General features: G+C 38.7%; 1 protein-coding gene across 3 annotated transcripts in view; it reads left to right on the forward strand.

The window, feature by feature from the left end:
• The first annotated feature begins 1,363 nt into the window (after positions 1–1,363).
• LOC118223123 overlaps positions 1,364–16,375 on the forward strand; it is a 157,899-nt gene continuing 142,887 nt past the window's right edge. Inside the window, exons 1-14 of one of the 3 annotated variants that reach the window (XM_035409294.1) lie at positions 1,364–1,605; positions 2,434–2,624; positions 3,260–3,284; positions 3,790–3,954; positions 6,535–6,783; positions 7,111–7,344; positions 7,515–9,040; positions 9,155–9,263; positions 9,380–9,484; positions 9,783–9,845; positions 10,208–10,384; positions 10,923–11,107; positions 12,841–12,865; positions 13,529–13,693. In XM_035409294.1, coding sequence (XP_035265185.1) covers positions 1,434–1,605; positions 2,434–2,624; positions 3,260–3,284; positions 3,790–3,954; positions 6,535–6,783; positions 7,111–7,344; positions 7,515–9,040; positions 9,155–9,263; positions 9,380–9,484; positions 9,783–9,845; positions 10,208–10,384; positions 10,923–11,107; positions 12,841–12,865; positions 13,529–13,693 — 3,391 coding nt within the window. In that variant the 5' untranslated portion in view covers positions 1,364–1,433. The remainder of the gene's footprint in view (positions 1,606–2,433; positions 2,625–3,259; positions 3,285–3,789; positions 3,955–6,534; positions 6,784–7,110; positions 7,345–7,514; positions 9,041–9,154; positions 9,264–9,379; positions 9,485–9,782; positions 9,846–10,207; positions 10,385–10,922; positions 11,108–12,840; positions 12,866–13,528; positions 13,694–16,375) is intronic. The other 2 variants (XM_035409296.1, XM_035409295.1) reach the window with 2 other exon arrangements.

Genomic DNA, 16,375 nt, shown 5'->3' on the forward strand with positions numbered 1-16,375 from the left:
GATCATCTGCTAATCTCTTTAAGAGTCCGTTAAGACAAGACCTTGTGATAGTTTCAATAAATACGTACATATAGGCTACAAAGGATAAAATAAAAAAAGCATCAATCGGGACATATAAGCCATAGTCTGGGACTTCGTGGAAGCCCAGGGGAAAGGACATAGGCTACATATGGGTGAATTATTTTGTTCTTATTGAAACAAAGGTCTAATGTTAATTTGTTTCTGTCACGCAATATATAGGCAACTGTAGCAGCATATCACTGCACTGCACTGATTCCCGCGAACTTTTCTCTGCAATGCAAAAATGATCGTAGATGAAAAGCAAAAGCGCGTCTGTGGAAATTGACCATGATGAATTCTGCCTTATGAATAGGTCTACCTGTTAAAAGTGATTTGTTCATCCACCTTAATTTGCTGTTGGATAATCTTAAATTTAACCAAGAATATCATTATTGGTTGTTTACCGAAAAACGTAAAACAACATGGTAAGAAAAATGTTCCGTAATGTTGATATTTACCCTGTGCTATTTTGTTTTATATAGGAGGTGTGAGCTAAAGGAAGGGGATGTAGATCATTTGGCTATGGTTGTCCATTATTAGCCACTGTACCTGTATGTGTGTCCATGGCTAGGCCAATCAACGTGTTCTAGTTCGGTCATGCAAGTAGACTCACTGAACGTTTTTTTTTTTGCATACACAGCTTTTATATTCTTAATAAACCGGCGGTTTGTTCCAAGTCAGTGCGATCATTGACTCACACACAAACGAACTAATTTCTACAGGGTATGCAGTCAGAAAAGCCATATCCTAAGTGAGCGCCACTACGTATAAATTAAAAAAAAAAAACTTTTTTTTTCTTTTCACAAATTGGATTAGTATCATGGATAGGCCCTATACTTAATTACCATCATGATGGGGATAGACAGGTAAAACGACAACATTCTCACGACGTGCTATGCACAGAAACGTTGATTGGAAAATTAATTTTCGTAAAAAGTTCATATTAAACGATCTATGTAATTTTTGCATGCAGATGTGCTACTAGATGCGCACTGTAGTACAACTGTCGATTTGAAAAGCAAAATGTTGGCGTAATAAGGCTGAAACCGCGGAGCGCAGCGTTAAGGGACAGCTTACGAGTGCCCCAGACCCCCCTTTTAAAGGGTATACCTTAGTTAACTAAGGTATACCTTAGTTAAGGAGACGCTGGGAAACAGCTCGAGAGCTAAAGGAAGAGCTTAAGGGATAACTTACGACGCACGTAGCGCTAAGGAGACCCTGGGAAACGCAGCCCTGAACATTTAGCCAGTGGGAACGCCCAGTCGATTGTTCTCCAGCAGAAACAGGATGTCTTCATTTCTTTTGCATTAGTTTCACATTGAATTCGGGCATATCACTCTGCTTCCGATCATTGTTTACACTTATACAACTACATGGAACAAAATATATTGATTTTAGTCGGTTTTCCCGATGATTTTGCTTCTGTGAAACCTAGGTTGGAATTGTATTTTAGAAATAAAAGAAAATCTGGAGGAGAAGTTTCGGAAATAAGAAATTACCCCAATGACAAGAGGAAGGCATTGCTCGTTTACACAGAGGATGAAGGTAATGTTAGTGTTTAAGCCTTTTAACAAGTGTACGAATTTCATTGCTTAGGAACCGAAAGTATTAAGTGAAACTGGTGAAATCGTGAAAACCTACAACTTTTGTTGTAATTTACTTTTTACAACCACAGGTAGTAATAATGAATGTGTGAAGTGTGATGTGAAAACCATTTAAAACTTGTTGCACTTCAGGATTCTTGAGTAACATCGGATGATGCAAATAATATTTGATAAGAATGTTGTAGGCCTATTTTGTGCTAGAGCGCAGGCGACAACGAGTACAGAATAAATGCGACAAGTTCTACAAAGACCGGTTTGGTTAAAAAAAAAAAAAAAGTAAATAAATCCATGAAGTATTTTATTTTATTTATTCATTCATTCATTCATTTATTTAGAAAATATCCAATTTTAATTAATCGTTGAACACGTTGGACCAAGATTATTAGACATTCGCATAAATATAGCGATTGAGCAGAGACAATCATATGGTTTTAAAAAAATGAAAAAGTCTTCAACCAATCAATATTAGGTAGTCACGGTGCTCTTTCCTGTCGTGTGAGGAAATAGAGACCTGTCAGTCAGTATGACGAAGTATTACATTATTATTATTTTTACATCAGTGGACAATTAAATTATGTTATTTCAGATTCTAGCCCCCTTCGGGTTCTATTACTTTTTGAGTCCTATGCACACATTCATCGGCTGCCCTCTGCTGACAACTATAATGCAATGCAAATAAAACTACACCGAATGGGATTCATTGTGGGACCGCAAAACTTTCACATCCCGTTGGAGAAAGGATTTACCGTATTTACTGTCTTTTTCTCAGCCTTACAAAGAGTATTGAAAATGGGACCGCACAAGGTTGATTTTAAGGCCTTGGGCGTGGTAGAACTTCAAGTGAAGTCACTAGAAGCGGATGACATCGCCAAAGTGAAAATAATGAATCCAGTGCCGTTGCCCAAACCACGCCTTGAGAAAAAGATTGGCTCTGGAAAATCTGCATGCGACATAGAAGCGGTAAATATCTTGGAAATTGCAATGTAACATATATTGACAAGAAGTGTGATGATTTTGCTGTTTAAAGTATGAAGCTGTACCTCTGAAATAAACACAGATGTAGAAGCCTGGAACTCTTCACATTTTTTAAAGCTTGAACAATCTAATTGTTTTTTTTTAAATATTTTTTTTTATGTCAGAGCAACGACTTATATAATGCCCAAATGTGAAACCAATTTTAATGGTTCTAACTCACTCTAAAGTTGAGTACTTAGCAAATAATTTCATGGCATTTTTGAATATTTGCAGCTCCAAATAAAGCCAAAGTAACAGAAGGCATGGTAATATGCAATGAACCGGAACATGGCATGGATACATTTGATTAGACACAATAGGCCTACCCAAAGGAATTCTAGATCAGAACAAAAGTGCAGAAAGATGAATGCAGTTTGTAATTTAATGTTGCTTTATTTGGAGCTTCTGAGTGTTTTAATCTTTGCCCCATAGCTGTGGACATCATAGTATGGCATGGCAGAGGCCACACTGATTTAATGTTAAATAATCAAACACTGCTTTGCTTACTGCATCTTATCAATTATCAACTGCATCTTTATTAATTTATGTTGTGTTTACCTTTTTTTTAATCAAATATGTAGAAGCCAGGACCATTTCACCAAGAAGGTAAATTAATGTGTTTCCATTTACAGCAGCTTACGTGTGGTAATAAACCTCAATAATAGGTGTTATCCATACCGATGTCTCACTGTTATTTGACTGACAGCTTATTTTATTATTGTCCTTATTGCTATTGAACATATTTTGAGACTGGTGTTGGTTTCCTTTATCTATGCAGCACTGAGTAACAGTCATTGGAAAGGAATGTACTATGGGCTGTTTATGATAAATGTTCTTTATGCAATATAATTATAATGACTATGCTGTCACGTATGTTATCATCATTATCATTTAACATGTAGGTCTAACTGGAGGAGGAAGTTGGTGATACTTATTTTAAATTCCAGTGAAAGTTTTTTTGTGGGATTTAGAAAAGCTTTTAAAATGCTTGTATGTCCAACCCCACACCTTTTCTAAATTTCCTTTCTCATAGAAGCATTTCCTAATTAATATGAATATTTTAGAGCGGCACAAGCATACCTCAAGGCAAATTCATTTATTTATTTTCCAGGTTTGCAGCAAGATGGTGGTAAAAAGGTGCTATCACTGCTTGTGAGCAGTGATTGTCCAATCAAAGAGGAGATCCTTCAGGTGTACTTTGAGCAATTTACTGATGACGTTGATATTTGTGGACATGGAGATAATCAATGGATTCTCAAGCTGACCAGTCATTCTGGTAAGATGATTTTTTTTAAGTTGGCAAACTGAGGTCTTAAAAGAAAACTAAGAACTTTAGAGGGAACGGAGATCTGGGCTAAGGGGTGTCAGGCATGTAATTCACTATTTAGCTGTTCTCAGCCAGAAGAAGCTTCAAAGCGTGTCTGCGTGTGTGTGTGTGTGTGTGTGTGTGTGTGTGTCAGAGAGGGTGTCCATGCCCCTGCCCCCTCCTCATTTTCACTGTTTAAAATGTGTGGCTTTCTTTGAGTTAAGTCAGTTAAGTTTTGGGCAACTTGGAAAGAAGTTTGTAACAGTTGGAAGTGGGCATCTGAGTCCTACATCTAGGCCTGTCTTTCTGCATTTTGGAATACTTTGGAATAAAAGCTGTGGTGTGGTATCTGCTTTCATTCATTTCTTGTGTGATTGTCCATGTCTGTAACCTTTGTTAATTGTTTTAAGGTAGTTGAACCTCGTCTTTAGATTAGATGTGAATATTTCTTGTAACTTTTTTGTAACTTAAATGTATACATTTCTTAATTTTCATCTGTTGTGAGTTGTACATTTTGATAAAGGTTGATCAGAACAGTTTGCTCTGCCTATCAACGAATGTGTGGATTTGACTGATAATTCATATCTTTGGTAATAATTAGCAGATTAAATCAAATACATATATTTTTACATGTTGGGTAAGTGAGGTGTTTTAACAGTTGATGCACTTGGGTTCGGTATTCAGAGGGCTGGACATCAAACGAGAGTGTTAACGGTTAAAACTGCTGGGTTCAGAAAATTCAACATATTTCAATTAATCCTCAACTTGCTGACAGGGGCATGCAACTTTCATTTATGTTCACATTTCTCTTTTCCATGTTCCAAAGCAGCATAAGGGATTTATTAGAAGTCCACTTGCTTCAGACCAAAACTGTAGTTTTGTTTCATCTTTTCTCCCCTTCTGATTGCATACCATTCACTTAGATGATCTGCACTCTTTGGAAAGCATGTGACACAACACTGTGTTAAGAATCGAGTAAAAACAAATTTCCCAAAGTCATTAAAATGAAAAAAAATGGTAACACTGCAGTATTCTGTATTCAAAGTTTAAGGAGTGTATTTTCTACTTAGGTGAGTCATTTAGAAAACACATGGAGCCAACAGACATATTCTTAACAAGGAACTGCACATTATAGCTGACAAATTTATCTGTATACTGTACATATCAAGAATGGAATTTCTTCACCATGGACTTTTTCTGCACCTGTCATCTTCCAAATATACACCGAAAGTCATTGCTCAGCCTTGGGAAATAAAATATCTGCGTACAGTGCATTATCTGTGTATTTCCAAATAGAATATTTGGGTTCAGATACACCGCTACTAGATAAGCTTTTCATTAGTTTTATTTTTATTATTAGTTTTATTATTTTTGCACCAGGGTTTCCGCCAGTGTATTGCAAGCCCAGTGGGCCGACGGGCCTAAATTGACCCCCCCTGCCGGGCATAAGCATCAGGGATTTTTTTTCCAAGGCTTTGTTATAAGATTCAGTAGCCAAACAGGACTTGAATACAAGTTTTTTGTAGAGTCCAAAAATTTGATATTATTTATTTTAATTAAATTTCTTTTGTTGTTGTTGAAATGTGCTCAGCATTCCAAGGCTGTAAGAATCAGTAGCCAATCAGGACTTGAATACAAGTTTTTTGTAGAGTGAAAAAACATTTTAATTACATTTCTTTTGTTGTTGTTGAAAACACAGCATTCCAAGTCTGTACATTGTTGTTAATTTTTTTTAATGTGTGTTGAATAAATGACTTATTTATAACAACATTCACATTACGTAGTTATATTTTCAAATCTCTAGTCAGCTTTTAGCACTGACTTAATGTAGGGCCCTGTGGAATCTGTGTTATAGCTTTTTTAAATTCTCAATTCCGCGATTCCGTCCGTGATTCTATCACAGAAACTATAGGGCCCTACCTTAATGCTGCCATCAGTCTGTCGCTGGCCCCCACCAGGCCCCCATCAAAAAAGACACTTGGCCGCCGGCCCGCGCCGGGCCGCTGGCCCCCGTCAAAATATACTTGCCACCGGGCCTAACAACTTTTCTGGGGCAAACTCTGTGCACAATTTAAAAATACACAAAAATGAGAAAGATGACAAATAATATACAGTGCAAGGAGAGGCAGAAAACCCTAGTGGGCTTATTTGAAGCCTCCCCCTAAATAATGTTAAAAATTCACAATGTTATGAAAAACATAAACACTGAAATGATAGTCTGCTTTGAAATGATAGTCCGTTATTGTTTCGCATGAAGGTGACTTTGTCTTACTTTTCCGAAACTATATCTTGTATCTGGTGTATATGTGGATCCCATCAGACACAGATTATGTACAAACTGTACAAGTCTGGGATCCAGTTGAGGATTCATTGAGCCAGCAACCTCCAGATGTGCTAATATTCCTGATATAATATACTTAAATGCTGCAAAGCATCTTGCCTTAATCCTCATAATTAATTATACATCTGTATTATTTTGTTTATGGCTAAATTATCAGTTGGGCCCATTAAATGTTAAAAGAACTCTGCTTTTCATCCACTGCGTCTCAGATTTGGAGAATATCCTGGCCAAGAAGGATCATGTCTTGGAGGGTTCCTTGATGTCCATGCAGCTGTACGATGAGAGAGAGGCAGAGGATCCCCTTGATCCCCACAGGTTCATTCTGAGTGGCTTCAGTGAAGACTGCAAGTGCAGCCACCTGTCCGTCTTCATCAAGAGCTGCAGCAGAGGGGCCGAGCATTCCTGGGAGGTCCTCAATGACGGGCAGAGAATCGCAGTCACCTTCAAACAGGATATAGGTGGGTCTGCATTACCAAAATAAAGCATAGGACAGTGGCCCAAGCATTAGCCGTTAGCGTGCGAGGCTAAGCTGCAAACTGAATATGGAACATGATAGTCACCTGTTTTTTTAATTTATTTAACCAGGTGACGTATCTCTTTTACAAGCAAGATCTGACCAGGAAACCAGCACTATCACTTGATGATAAACAAACAAGATAAAGCTGTTGTAAAGCAGATTGAGGCTATTAAGGCTTCTTGTGTCTAGAACAGTACAGTGCACTGATAAACTGGATAGTTTTGTTTCTAATCTCTCGCTTAACATGTCAACCTCATCCATGATTTAGATGTTCAGGCTTTTTTGAAGAAATGCTTCGCAAATAAACTTCAGAGCATGGATATCTCCGCCAGTCGTCTGGAGTACACAGACTCTGTGCTGGTGAAAGGAAATATGGAGAACATCACAGAAAAGGAACTCAGGGATTATTTTTCTAGCCCAAAAAGCAATGGAGGACAAATCAAATACCTGATATGGGTTGAAAATGCAAAGAGTGTGCTTCTAGAGTTTGAAGATTTTCACGGTATGTTATCATAAATTCTCCTCAGGTTATGGTCTGTCTTCTTTGGTACACTATATTCTATGTCCAGAAATTAATCTCATGCTAAATTGTGAATATGTAATGAGCTTTTTTCAACATGTGCAGTATAGAACAAGCTGTGTTACATTGTATCTTCTTTTCCAATTTGACAGTTGCGCACAGAGTTGCCAAAGAGAAACACACTATTTGTGGAGTCAGCCTGTGTGCTTTCTTGTTCTACTGCAATCTGAATCAAGTCTTAACTGGAGAGACCCCCACTACGCCACCTTTCCCTCCTAAAATCTCCATTCCTGTGGATGCTTTGTTCCTCGAATACATCAAAAATGATGAGGAGTGCAAAGAGGACTTTGAGAGCACACTAAAGGAGCACTACACCAGCTTCTCCTTTAAAGGTGACCCAGAGTCCCCTCAGGTGGTGTTGGAGATGGCAGTGGACAGAGAGTCATTGTTGCTACACCACTTGGCCCATACCTGGGAGAGAAAGACTAAGCAAGCAGTTGAGGGGCTTCTGGAGAAATACAGCATAGTCATGTTGGTGTCAACTGAAGAGGTGTGGGAGAGAGTGAAAAACAAATGCCTCAGTCTAAATCTCAAAACTGCCAGAGTCTCCTTTGAGAGGGCTAAGAACACCATTGTGGTCTTGGGGCAACAGAATGATGTGAAGAAGCTTCAGGGTGAAATTCAGCTTTTGTTGAACAAAGCAAAAGAAGAACTGGATGTTGAAACAAACACTGTGGAAAGGAAGATCCCTTTGGACAGTAAGGAAGAGTTTGGTTTTGTGTGGACCTTAGTGTCTGAAAAACTTGAAGGAGTTGAAAATCTAAAAGATGAAGCAAACTTGACTTTTCACCTCAAGGGCCTCGAAGAGAAGGTAAATGAAGCAGAGAGAATCATCAAAAACACCAAAGATAATTTATCCGTCCAAACTTTGCATCTGTCACCCAATCTAGCCAAGTTTTTGCAGTCCCTGGATCTGAAGAAATTTGAGCGCAATCACTTTACTCACATTACTGCTACAGTCTTCTCCTGTGGTGATTCCATTCAGATTCTTGCAGAGAAGCTGCAAGATGGTGAGAAAGCCAGAGAAAAAATAAAGGAGGTACTTATGGAAGATGTGATCAGCCTCACTCCCGATCAAGGAAAAGTCACCCAGGAAGAACACTGGAGAGTCTTCTACAGTGGACTGATGCAAGAGGTAGAATCCAGCAATAATGAACAGAATGTGAAAATCTCACATTCTGATGTGCAGATTGCAGTGTGTGGGTTCCAGAATGTGGTAACAGATGTTGCTAGGAAACTGAGAGGATATCTGAATAACAAAATGCCTGTGGCAGAAGACACCCAGCTGAAGTCACCGAGAGAGTTTGAATATGTTGCTGATTGCATGAAGCTGTCTGAGGCTGCTGAAATCAAAGCCCTGGATGTGACCATTTTGTCATCACAAACACAGGCGACTCCTTGCCTGAAAGTCACCGCAGCCAATGACAAGATCAAGGAGGCCATGGCAGCTGTGGTGAAGCAGGTTTCACACATTGTGCATGAGAAACACATATATTCTGATGCCGGGGTGTCCAAAGTGTTGGAGAAACATCAAGATGCTCTCAAGTCCAGGGCCAAAGAGTTTGCCTGTAAGCTGTATCCGACTGTTGAGCGAGCAAGCCAGACCGGTTTGGAAAAGGTGTGTGCCATCACTTGTACAGATTCATTAGAGAACACAAGCCACATACAGAATGCATCAACTAGGACTAATTTGTCTTCATTTGTATTCTGTTGTCTCCCATTTGTTAAACAGGGATACCGAAGTCCGGATTCAACAGACACGTTATCTGGTCCTCCTGCAAATAAATCACAGAAAGTCGCTCCTCCGCCTCCGTTACCTAAACCAAGAGCAGGCCTCAAAGGTGACATTTAATTGCACAATTTACACTAATCACCTATTGCACAGATGAAGAGATGGATAATCTATTGTGTGATCTCACTTGCTTTTGTGTTTTTTTCCTGTCATAAATAATTACAGTGGTTATTAGTGGCGTTACAGTAATTCTGAAAAAAGGAGACATCACCAAAGAGGCAGTGGATGCCATTCTGATTTCCACCAATAGCAGTATGAATTTAGACACCGGTAAGGTTCTGTATGTGTATCTCGGAGTCATGAGAACATAATATTTTAAATACAGGAATATCATTAGTTTAGATAAGACATATTTTGACGCCAGCTAGGCCTTTGTTCCTACTGATATAGAGTGCACAAGCCCTTCATTTTGGAACGCTTGTTATTCTGTTAAATTAGTGTAGCCGTATAGTCACATGATGCTGAGTCACTTGGTTGGTGCTGTAAACCATCATTTGTAAATGATAGCTAATATTTCATCACCATGTATTAGTGGGAAGTGATTTTATTCCCCTTCTTTGTTTCTTAGGTGTCTCTGGAGCAATTCTGAAAGCAGCAGGGAAATCTGTTGTAGATGAATGTGCCAAACTGGGTAAGATTGGGTATACAGTATATAACACAAATAAACATCAAATTGAATGTATACTATTCTGATTAAGAAAGATAGTCTGCTTGCCTTACAAAAGAACACATGCCTCTCCCTGCTGTTTAATAGTCCACATGATGGTTGTCCTCTGGATGTTTTCCATCATTTGAAGTGGAAGCTTTCTAACTTTAAAAGGTCAACATTGCGCTAACACTGAGTTTGTGCTTGTTATATATATCCAGACACTTTTTCTGATTTAATTTTCCAGTGTTTACACTCTTTTTCATAGATTAAGCACCTTCAGTTCATAATTTATAAAATAAATAAATAAACACAGCTGTGACACAGACTGCCCCATGTTTGTTCAGGCACCCAGAAAGAAGATGGGGTGGTTGTCACCGGAGGAGGCAACTTAAAATGCAAGCACATCATTCAGATGGTGGGGCCGACTACCACAGCTGGCATCACCACATCCACAGAGAGGGTCCTGCAGCTCTGTGAGAGCAAGAGCATCACATCCATGGCCGTACCAGCCATTGGGACTGGTAAGACCACGTCACAACCAGTGCCTACTTCTACACAGGACAGACCACAATCACTGCCCACATCTACACAGCACAAACCACAATTACTGACCACTTTGATACAACATAAGACCAAAACCCCTGCATACATCTATACAGCAATTGCCACAACCACTTCCCATGTCTTTACAGCGTACACCACAACCACTGCCCACCTCTACACAGCATAAACCACAACATCATAAACAACAACCACTGTCCAACTCTATACAGCATAGAGCGCAACCACTGCCCATGTCTACAGAGCATAGGCAATAACCACTATGCTCTGAACGACAAATACTAGTATGGGAATGTTGTGGTTTTTCTTTTGTCAAACTATATTTTCTTGTCTGTGGTCAGTCATTGATTATGGTCCTCATGACTTGTCCATCTCTGTGCTTTTAGTACTTTGGTAGAATTTCAGTTCAAATAAAACACTCAGTTTAAAGTTTGGTTTCTGTGCAGGATGAACAACAAGGCACTATGTGACGGTGATCTGTGCTGCTTTGTGTCACAGGAAAAAGCAACATTAATCCAGAAGAATCCATCAAGGCAATTCTCAACGGGCTGCAGAAGCATTTGTCTCAGACCACTTCCACAAGCATCAAATTCATATTCATAGTGGCCTTTGAGCAGAAGGTTTTCGACTCTTTCCAGCATTACTTTGCAGAGAGGAACCAGCAGTCTCAGCAGAGAACAGAGGTTAAGATTTTCATTTTAATATAATATTTTACATTCTGTTTAATCCTGCCATGTCACAGATATTTGGACCACTAATCCACAGTTGCTGATGTAGGCAATAAAAGTTGAGGAAAGATCTGGGTTTGGGTTGATAGAAGACCAAAAACATAGTTCAATGAAACACACCAGTGGCAGCTTCTGAGCTGGGAGTAAAAGAGCCCAGATGTAACCAAACTTGACATTTGGACCAATCTTCACTCAACCAGGTTTTTACCTAGATATTGTATCATTTCATATCTAACGTGAATTTTTTCAAAAGATATACATTTTCATATCTGAAGTAAGGTATGAGAACCTTCAGCCTTTGACCCCTTGTATATTTGTTAATCATGCAAAATAAAAGCTGACTTCATATGTAAGTGTTCAATCGTTTATACTGTGCCTTCAGGAAGTATTAAGACCCCTTCACTTTTTCCACATTTTGTTCCATTACAGCCTTATTCTAAAATTGATTCAATTCATTTTTATTCTCATCAATCTACACACAATACTCCATAATGACAAAAACAGGTTTTTAGAAATTTTTGCAAATTGATTAAAAATGAAAAACGGAAATACCACATTTACATAAGTATTCAGACCCTTTACACTAGTACTTTGCTGAGGCACGTTTGGCAGCGATTACAGCCTGGAGTCTTCTTAGGTATGACGCTACAAGCTTGGAACACCTGTATTTGGGGTATTTCTCCCATTCTTCTCTGCAGATCCTCTCAAGTTCTGTCAGGTGGGATGGGAAGCATTGCGGCGCAGCTATTTTCAGGTCTCTCCAGAGATGTTTGATCAGGTTCAAGTCCAGGCTCTGGCTGGGCCACTCAGAGACATTCATAGACTTGTCCCAAAGCCACTCCTGCATTGTCTTGGCTGTGTGCTTAGGGTCGTTGTCCTGTTGGTAGGTGAACCTTCGCCCCAGTCTGAGGTCCTGAGCACTCCAGTGCAGGTTTTCATCAAGGATCTCTGTTCATCTTTTCCTCAATCCTGACTAGTCTCCCGGTTCCTGCCACTGAAAAACATGCCCACACATGCTGCTGCCACCACCATGCTTCACCGTAGGGACGGTATTGGCCAGGTGATGTGCGGTGCCTGGTCTCCGCCAGACTTGATGCTTGGCATTGTGGCCAAAGAGTTCAATCTTGGTTTCATCAGCCCAGAGAATCTCGTTTCTCATGGTCTGAGAGTCATTTAGGTGCCTTTTGGCAACCTAAAGGACTCTCACTGGAACTCTTCACATTTTTGAAAGCTTGAACAATCTAATTTTTTTTTTTATGTCAGAGCAACGACTTATATAATGCCCAAATATGATACCAATTTTAATTGTTCTGACTCACTCTAAGCTTGAGTACTTGATTTTATGGCATTTTTGAATATTTGCAGCTCCAAATACAACCAAAGTAACAGAAGGCATTGCAATATGCAATGATCTGGAACATGACATGGATACATTTGGTAAGACACAATACCCAAAGGAATTATGGATAAGAACAAAAGTGCAGAAAGATCAATTCAGTTTGGAATTTAGTATTGCTTTATTTGGAGCCTCGCTTTAATTTGAGTATTTTAATCTTTAGCTGTGGACATCATAGTGTGGCATGGCAGAGGCCACACTGATTTAATGTTAAATGACTGGTTCACTTACTGCATATTACAACTCATTTTATTAATGTATGTTGTGTTTACCTTTTTTATCAAATATGTAGAAGCCAGGACCATTTCACCAAGAAGGTAAGTTAATGTGTTTCTATTTACAGCAGCTTACACGTGGTAATAAACCTCAATAATAGGTGTTATCCATACCGATGTCTCACTGTTATTTGACTGACAGCTTATTTTATTATTGTCCTTATTGCTATTGAGCATATTTCAGCTGCTTTTATCTAGTTTGACATATGTATTTGAATGGCCATGTTTGCTTTAAGAAGTGACATTTTTAATAAAACACCAAATGTCTACCAGAAAACTCATGTGTAGGTTAGTTTTACAGCTCATTTCTATCACCATTAAAAAAATTACACACGAGATACAATGAGACTGGTGTTGGTATCCTTTATCTATGCAGCACTGTGTAACAGTCATTGGAAAGGAATGTACCATGGGCTGTTTATGAGAATTGTTCTTTATGCAATATAATTATAATGACTATGCTGTGACGTATGTTATCATCATTATCATCATGTAGGTCTAACTGGAGGAGGAAGTTGGTGATACTTATTTTAAATTCCAGTGAAAGTTTTTTTGTGGGATTTAGAAAAGCTTTTAAAATGCTTGTATATCCAACCCCGCCCCTTTTCTAAATTTCCTTTCTCATAGAAGCATTTCCTAATTAATATGAATATTTTATAGTGGCACAAGCATACCTCAAGGCAAATTCATTTATTTATTTTCCAGGTTTGCAGCAAGATGGTGGTAAAAAGGTACTATCACTGCTTGTGAGCAGTGATTGTCCAATCAAAGAGGAGATCCTTCAGGTGTACTTTGAGCAATTTACTGATGACGTTGATATTTGTGGACATGGAGATAATCAATGGATTCTCAAGCTGACCAGTCATTCTGGTAAGATGTTTTTTTTTTAAGTTTCAAACTGAGGTCTTAAAAGAAAACTAAGAACTTTAGAGGGAACGGAGATCTGGGCTAAGGGGTGTCAGGCATGTAATTCACTATTTAGCTGTTCTCAGCCTGAAGAAGCTTCAAAGCGCTCGGCCAGCGTAGCCTAGAGATGAGCAGGAACTGGGAGGTTACCATCTGAGCTGTGAATCTGTGTGTCTGCATGTGTGTGTGTGTGTGTTTCAGAGAGGGTGTCCATGCTCCTGCCCCCTCCTCTTTTTCACTGGTTAAAATATGTGGCTTTCTTTGAGTTAAGTCAGTTAAGTTTTGGGCAACTTGGGAAGAAGTTTGTAACAGTTGGAAGTGGGCATCTGAGTCCTACATCTAGGCCTGTCATTCTACATTTCATCTTTGATTCTTTTGGACTATTCTGCTGTCTTTTGGTTTCTGCATTTTGGAATACTTTGGAATAAAAGCTGTGGTGTGGTATCTGCTTTCATTCATTTCTTGTGTGATTGTCCATGTCTGTAACCTTTGTTAATTGTTTTAAGGTAGTTGAACCTTGTCTTTAGATTAGACGTGAATATTTTTTGTAACTTAAATGTATACTTTTCTTAATTTTTATCTGTTGTGAGTTGTACATTTTGATAAAGGTTGATCCAAACAGTTTGCTCTGCCTATCAACGAATGTGTCGATTTGATTGATAATTCTTATCTTTGATAATAATTAGCCGATTAAATCAAATACATATATTTTACATGTTGGGTAAGTGAGGTGTTTTAATAGTTGATGCACTTATGTTCGGTATACCGGACATCAAACGAGGGTGGTAACGGTTAAAACTTCTGGGTTCAGAAAATTAAACATATTTCAATTAATCCTCAACTTGCTGACAGGGGCATGCAGCTTTCATTTATGTTCACATTTCTCTTTTCCATTTTCCAAAGCAGCATAAGGGATTTATTATAAGTCCACTTGCTTCAGACCAAAACTGTAGTTTTACTCAATCTTTTCTCCCCTTCTGATTGCATACCATTCACTTAGCTGATCTGCACTCTTTGGAAAGCATGTGACACAACACTGTGTTAAGAATCAAGTAAAAACAAATTTCCCAATGTCATTAAAATGAAAAAAAGGTAACACTTCAGTATTCTGTATTCAAAGTTTAAGAAGTGTATAAAAATTCTAAGTTTAAGGAGTGTATTTTCTACTTTGGTAAGTCATTTAGAAAACACATGGAGCCAACAGACATATTCTTAGGCCAAGTGACTTGAAAGAATTGAGGAAATATTGGGTAGCATTGCTTTGGAATACATTTAATTTCGATGAGGCAAGATAGCCTATATTGTTTCTAGTACCGTAACTTGGCGTCATTTTGATATCAATACTTTTAATGGCAGGCCTGGATTTTGGCAGTGTGAATGAATGAGTTATAGATGGTGTATGTCTTGTATGTGTGAGTAACTTGGCATTTTTGTACGTTGAAAACGTGTTTTTTATGAGATATCATTTCTTTTTGCAAAGCGTTTTATTATGAGAGTGAGAAATGCTAAGTGACCCTGTAAGAAACGGTTGTGGATTATGGCTATCGTTGTGTGAATTTCTACAGTCAGATGAGCGTGTACCATTTAGCAGTTTCGGTTTGCTATATATGTAAAACAGTTCAGAAGGGTGCGGTGGCGTAAGCGTGAACGCATCAGAAACGCAGGTGAAACATGGCCAGTGTATGTACTCACGAATTTGACGGCCATCCAACAAGCCTTGATTGACAAAAGAATCAACAAGTCCGTAGAATTTGAACTCCCTAGGTCGAAACTTGTGTACCCTTCTGTCCTGCTCCGTTGTCTGTTATTTCGTGGAAATGCACTTTTAGTGTTTGTAAGGTTTATAAGGCATTTTGATAGGCTTATCTGCAGGTAGGAATCCTCTTCGCTGTTTTGCTAAGCTAGAACCGGAAAACCTGATAGTGGAGAATAGGAGCAGACGCATATGTCCCAGCAGGCTTTGCATATGAGAAAATAATAACAGTGTGAGATAAATTAGGAGAAATGATGAAATTGCGTAGTTGAAACAATATGTTTTTAGCAGAATGGGCATGTAGGGGAAGGTTGACATGATCACAGACTATAGTGCGAAGTAAATGAAGTGACCATGAGCGAGCTTAGTTTCCTTGTGGAATGGTATATATAACAGTCTGTATAATACATTAGTCATTGAAGTGGAGGGTTAAGTTACGTGTGAAATCAATTGCACTGGTGTGCTTTTCTCATGTTCAGTAGTAGTAGTTATAATTATGAGTGAGTCATGATTTTCAATGTAATGTTTTAATGGGGAGTTGCAGAACGTACATACGTAGTAATTGTGTGTATGTGGCTAGATAGAGAACAGGGCGAGGTAACATGAATGTAGAAACGTGGTGTTTGCTGATAAGAAGGTTTTGTACGGTAGCCAAGTGAAGAAATATAGTTAGTAGAAATGGCACAGTGGTGAACTGGTGTAACTGTTTAATAAAAGGAATAAATTTGCCGTCATGAAATGCATATGGGTGGCCGTGAGTGAGTTTTGGTAAAGCAAATATAAAAAGCGTAAGAAAACGTTGGTGTAAAAGAGGAAATTATCTGCTTGAGGGCGAGGCGGGATTCATTCCTTCAACCGGAGGTTTACCAGTCTGTGACTTTGTTAGTGCAGCA

The sequence above is a fragment of the Anguilla anguilla genome, chromosome 3 (genome assembly GCF_013347855.1).
Source record: "Anguilla anguilla isolate fAngAng1 chromosome 3, fAngAng1.pri, whole genome shotgun sequence".
Taxonomy (NCBI): Eukaryota; Metazoa; Chordata; class Actinopteri; order Anguilliformes; family Anguillidae; genus Anguilla; species Anguilla anguilla.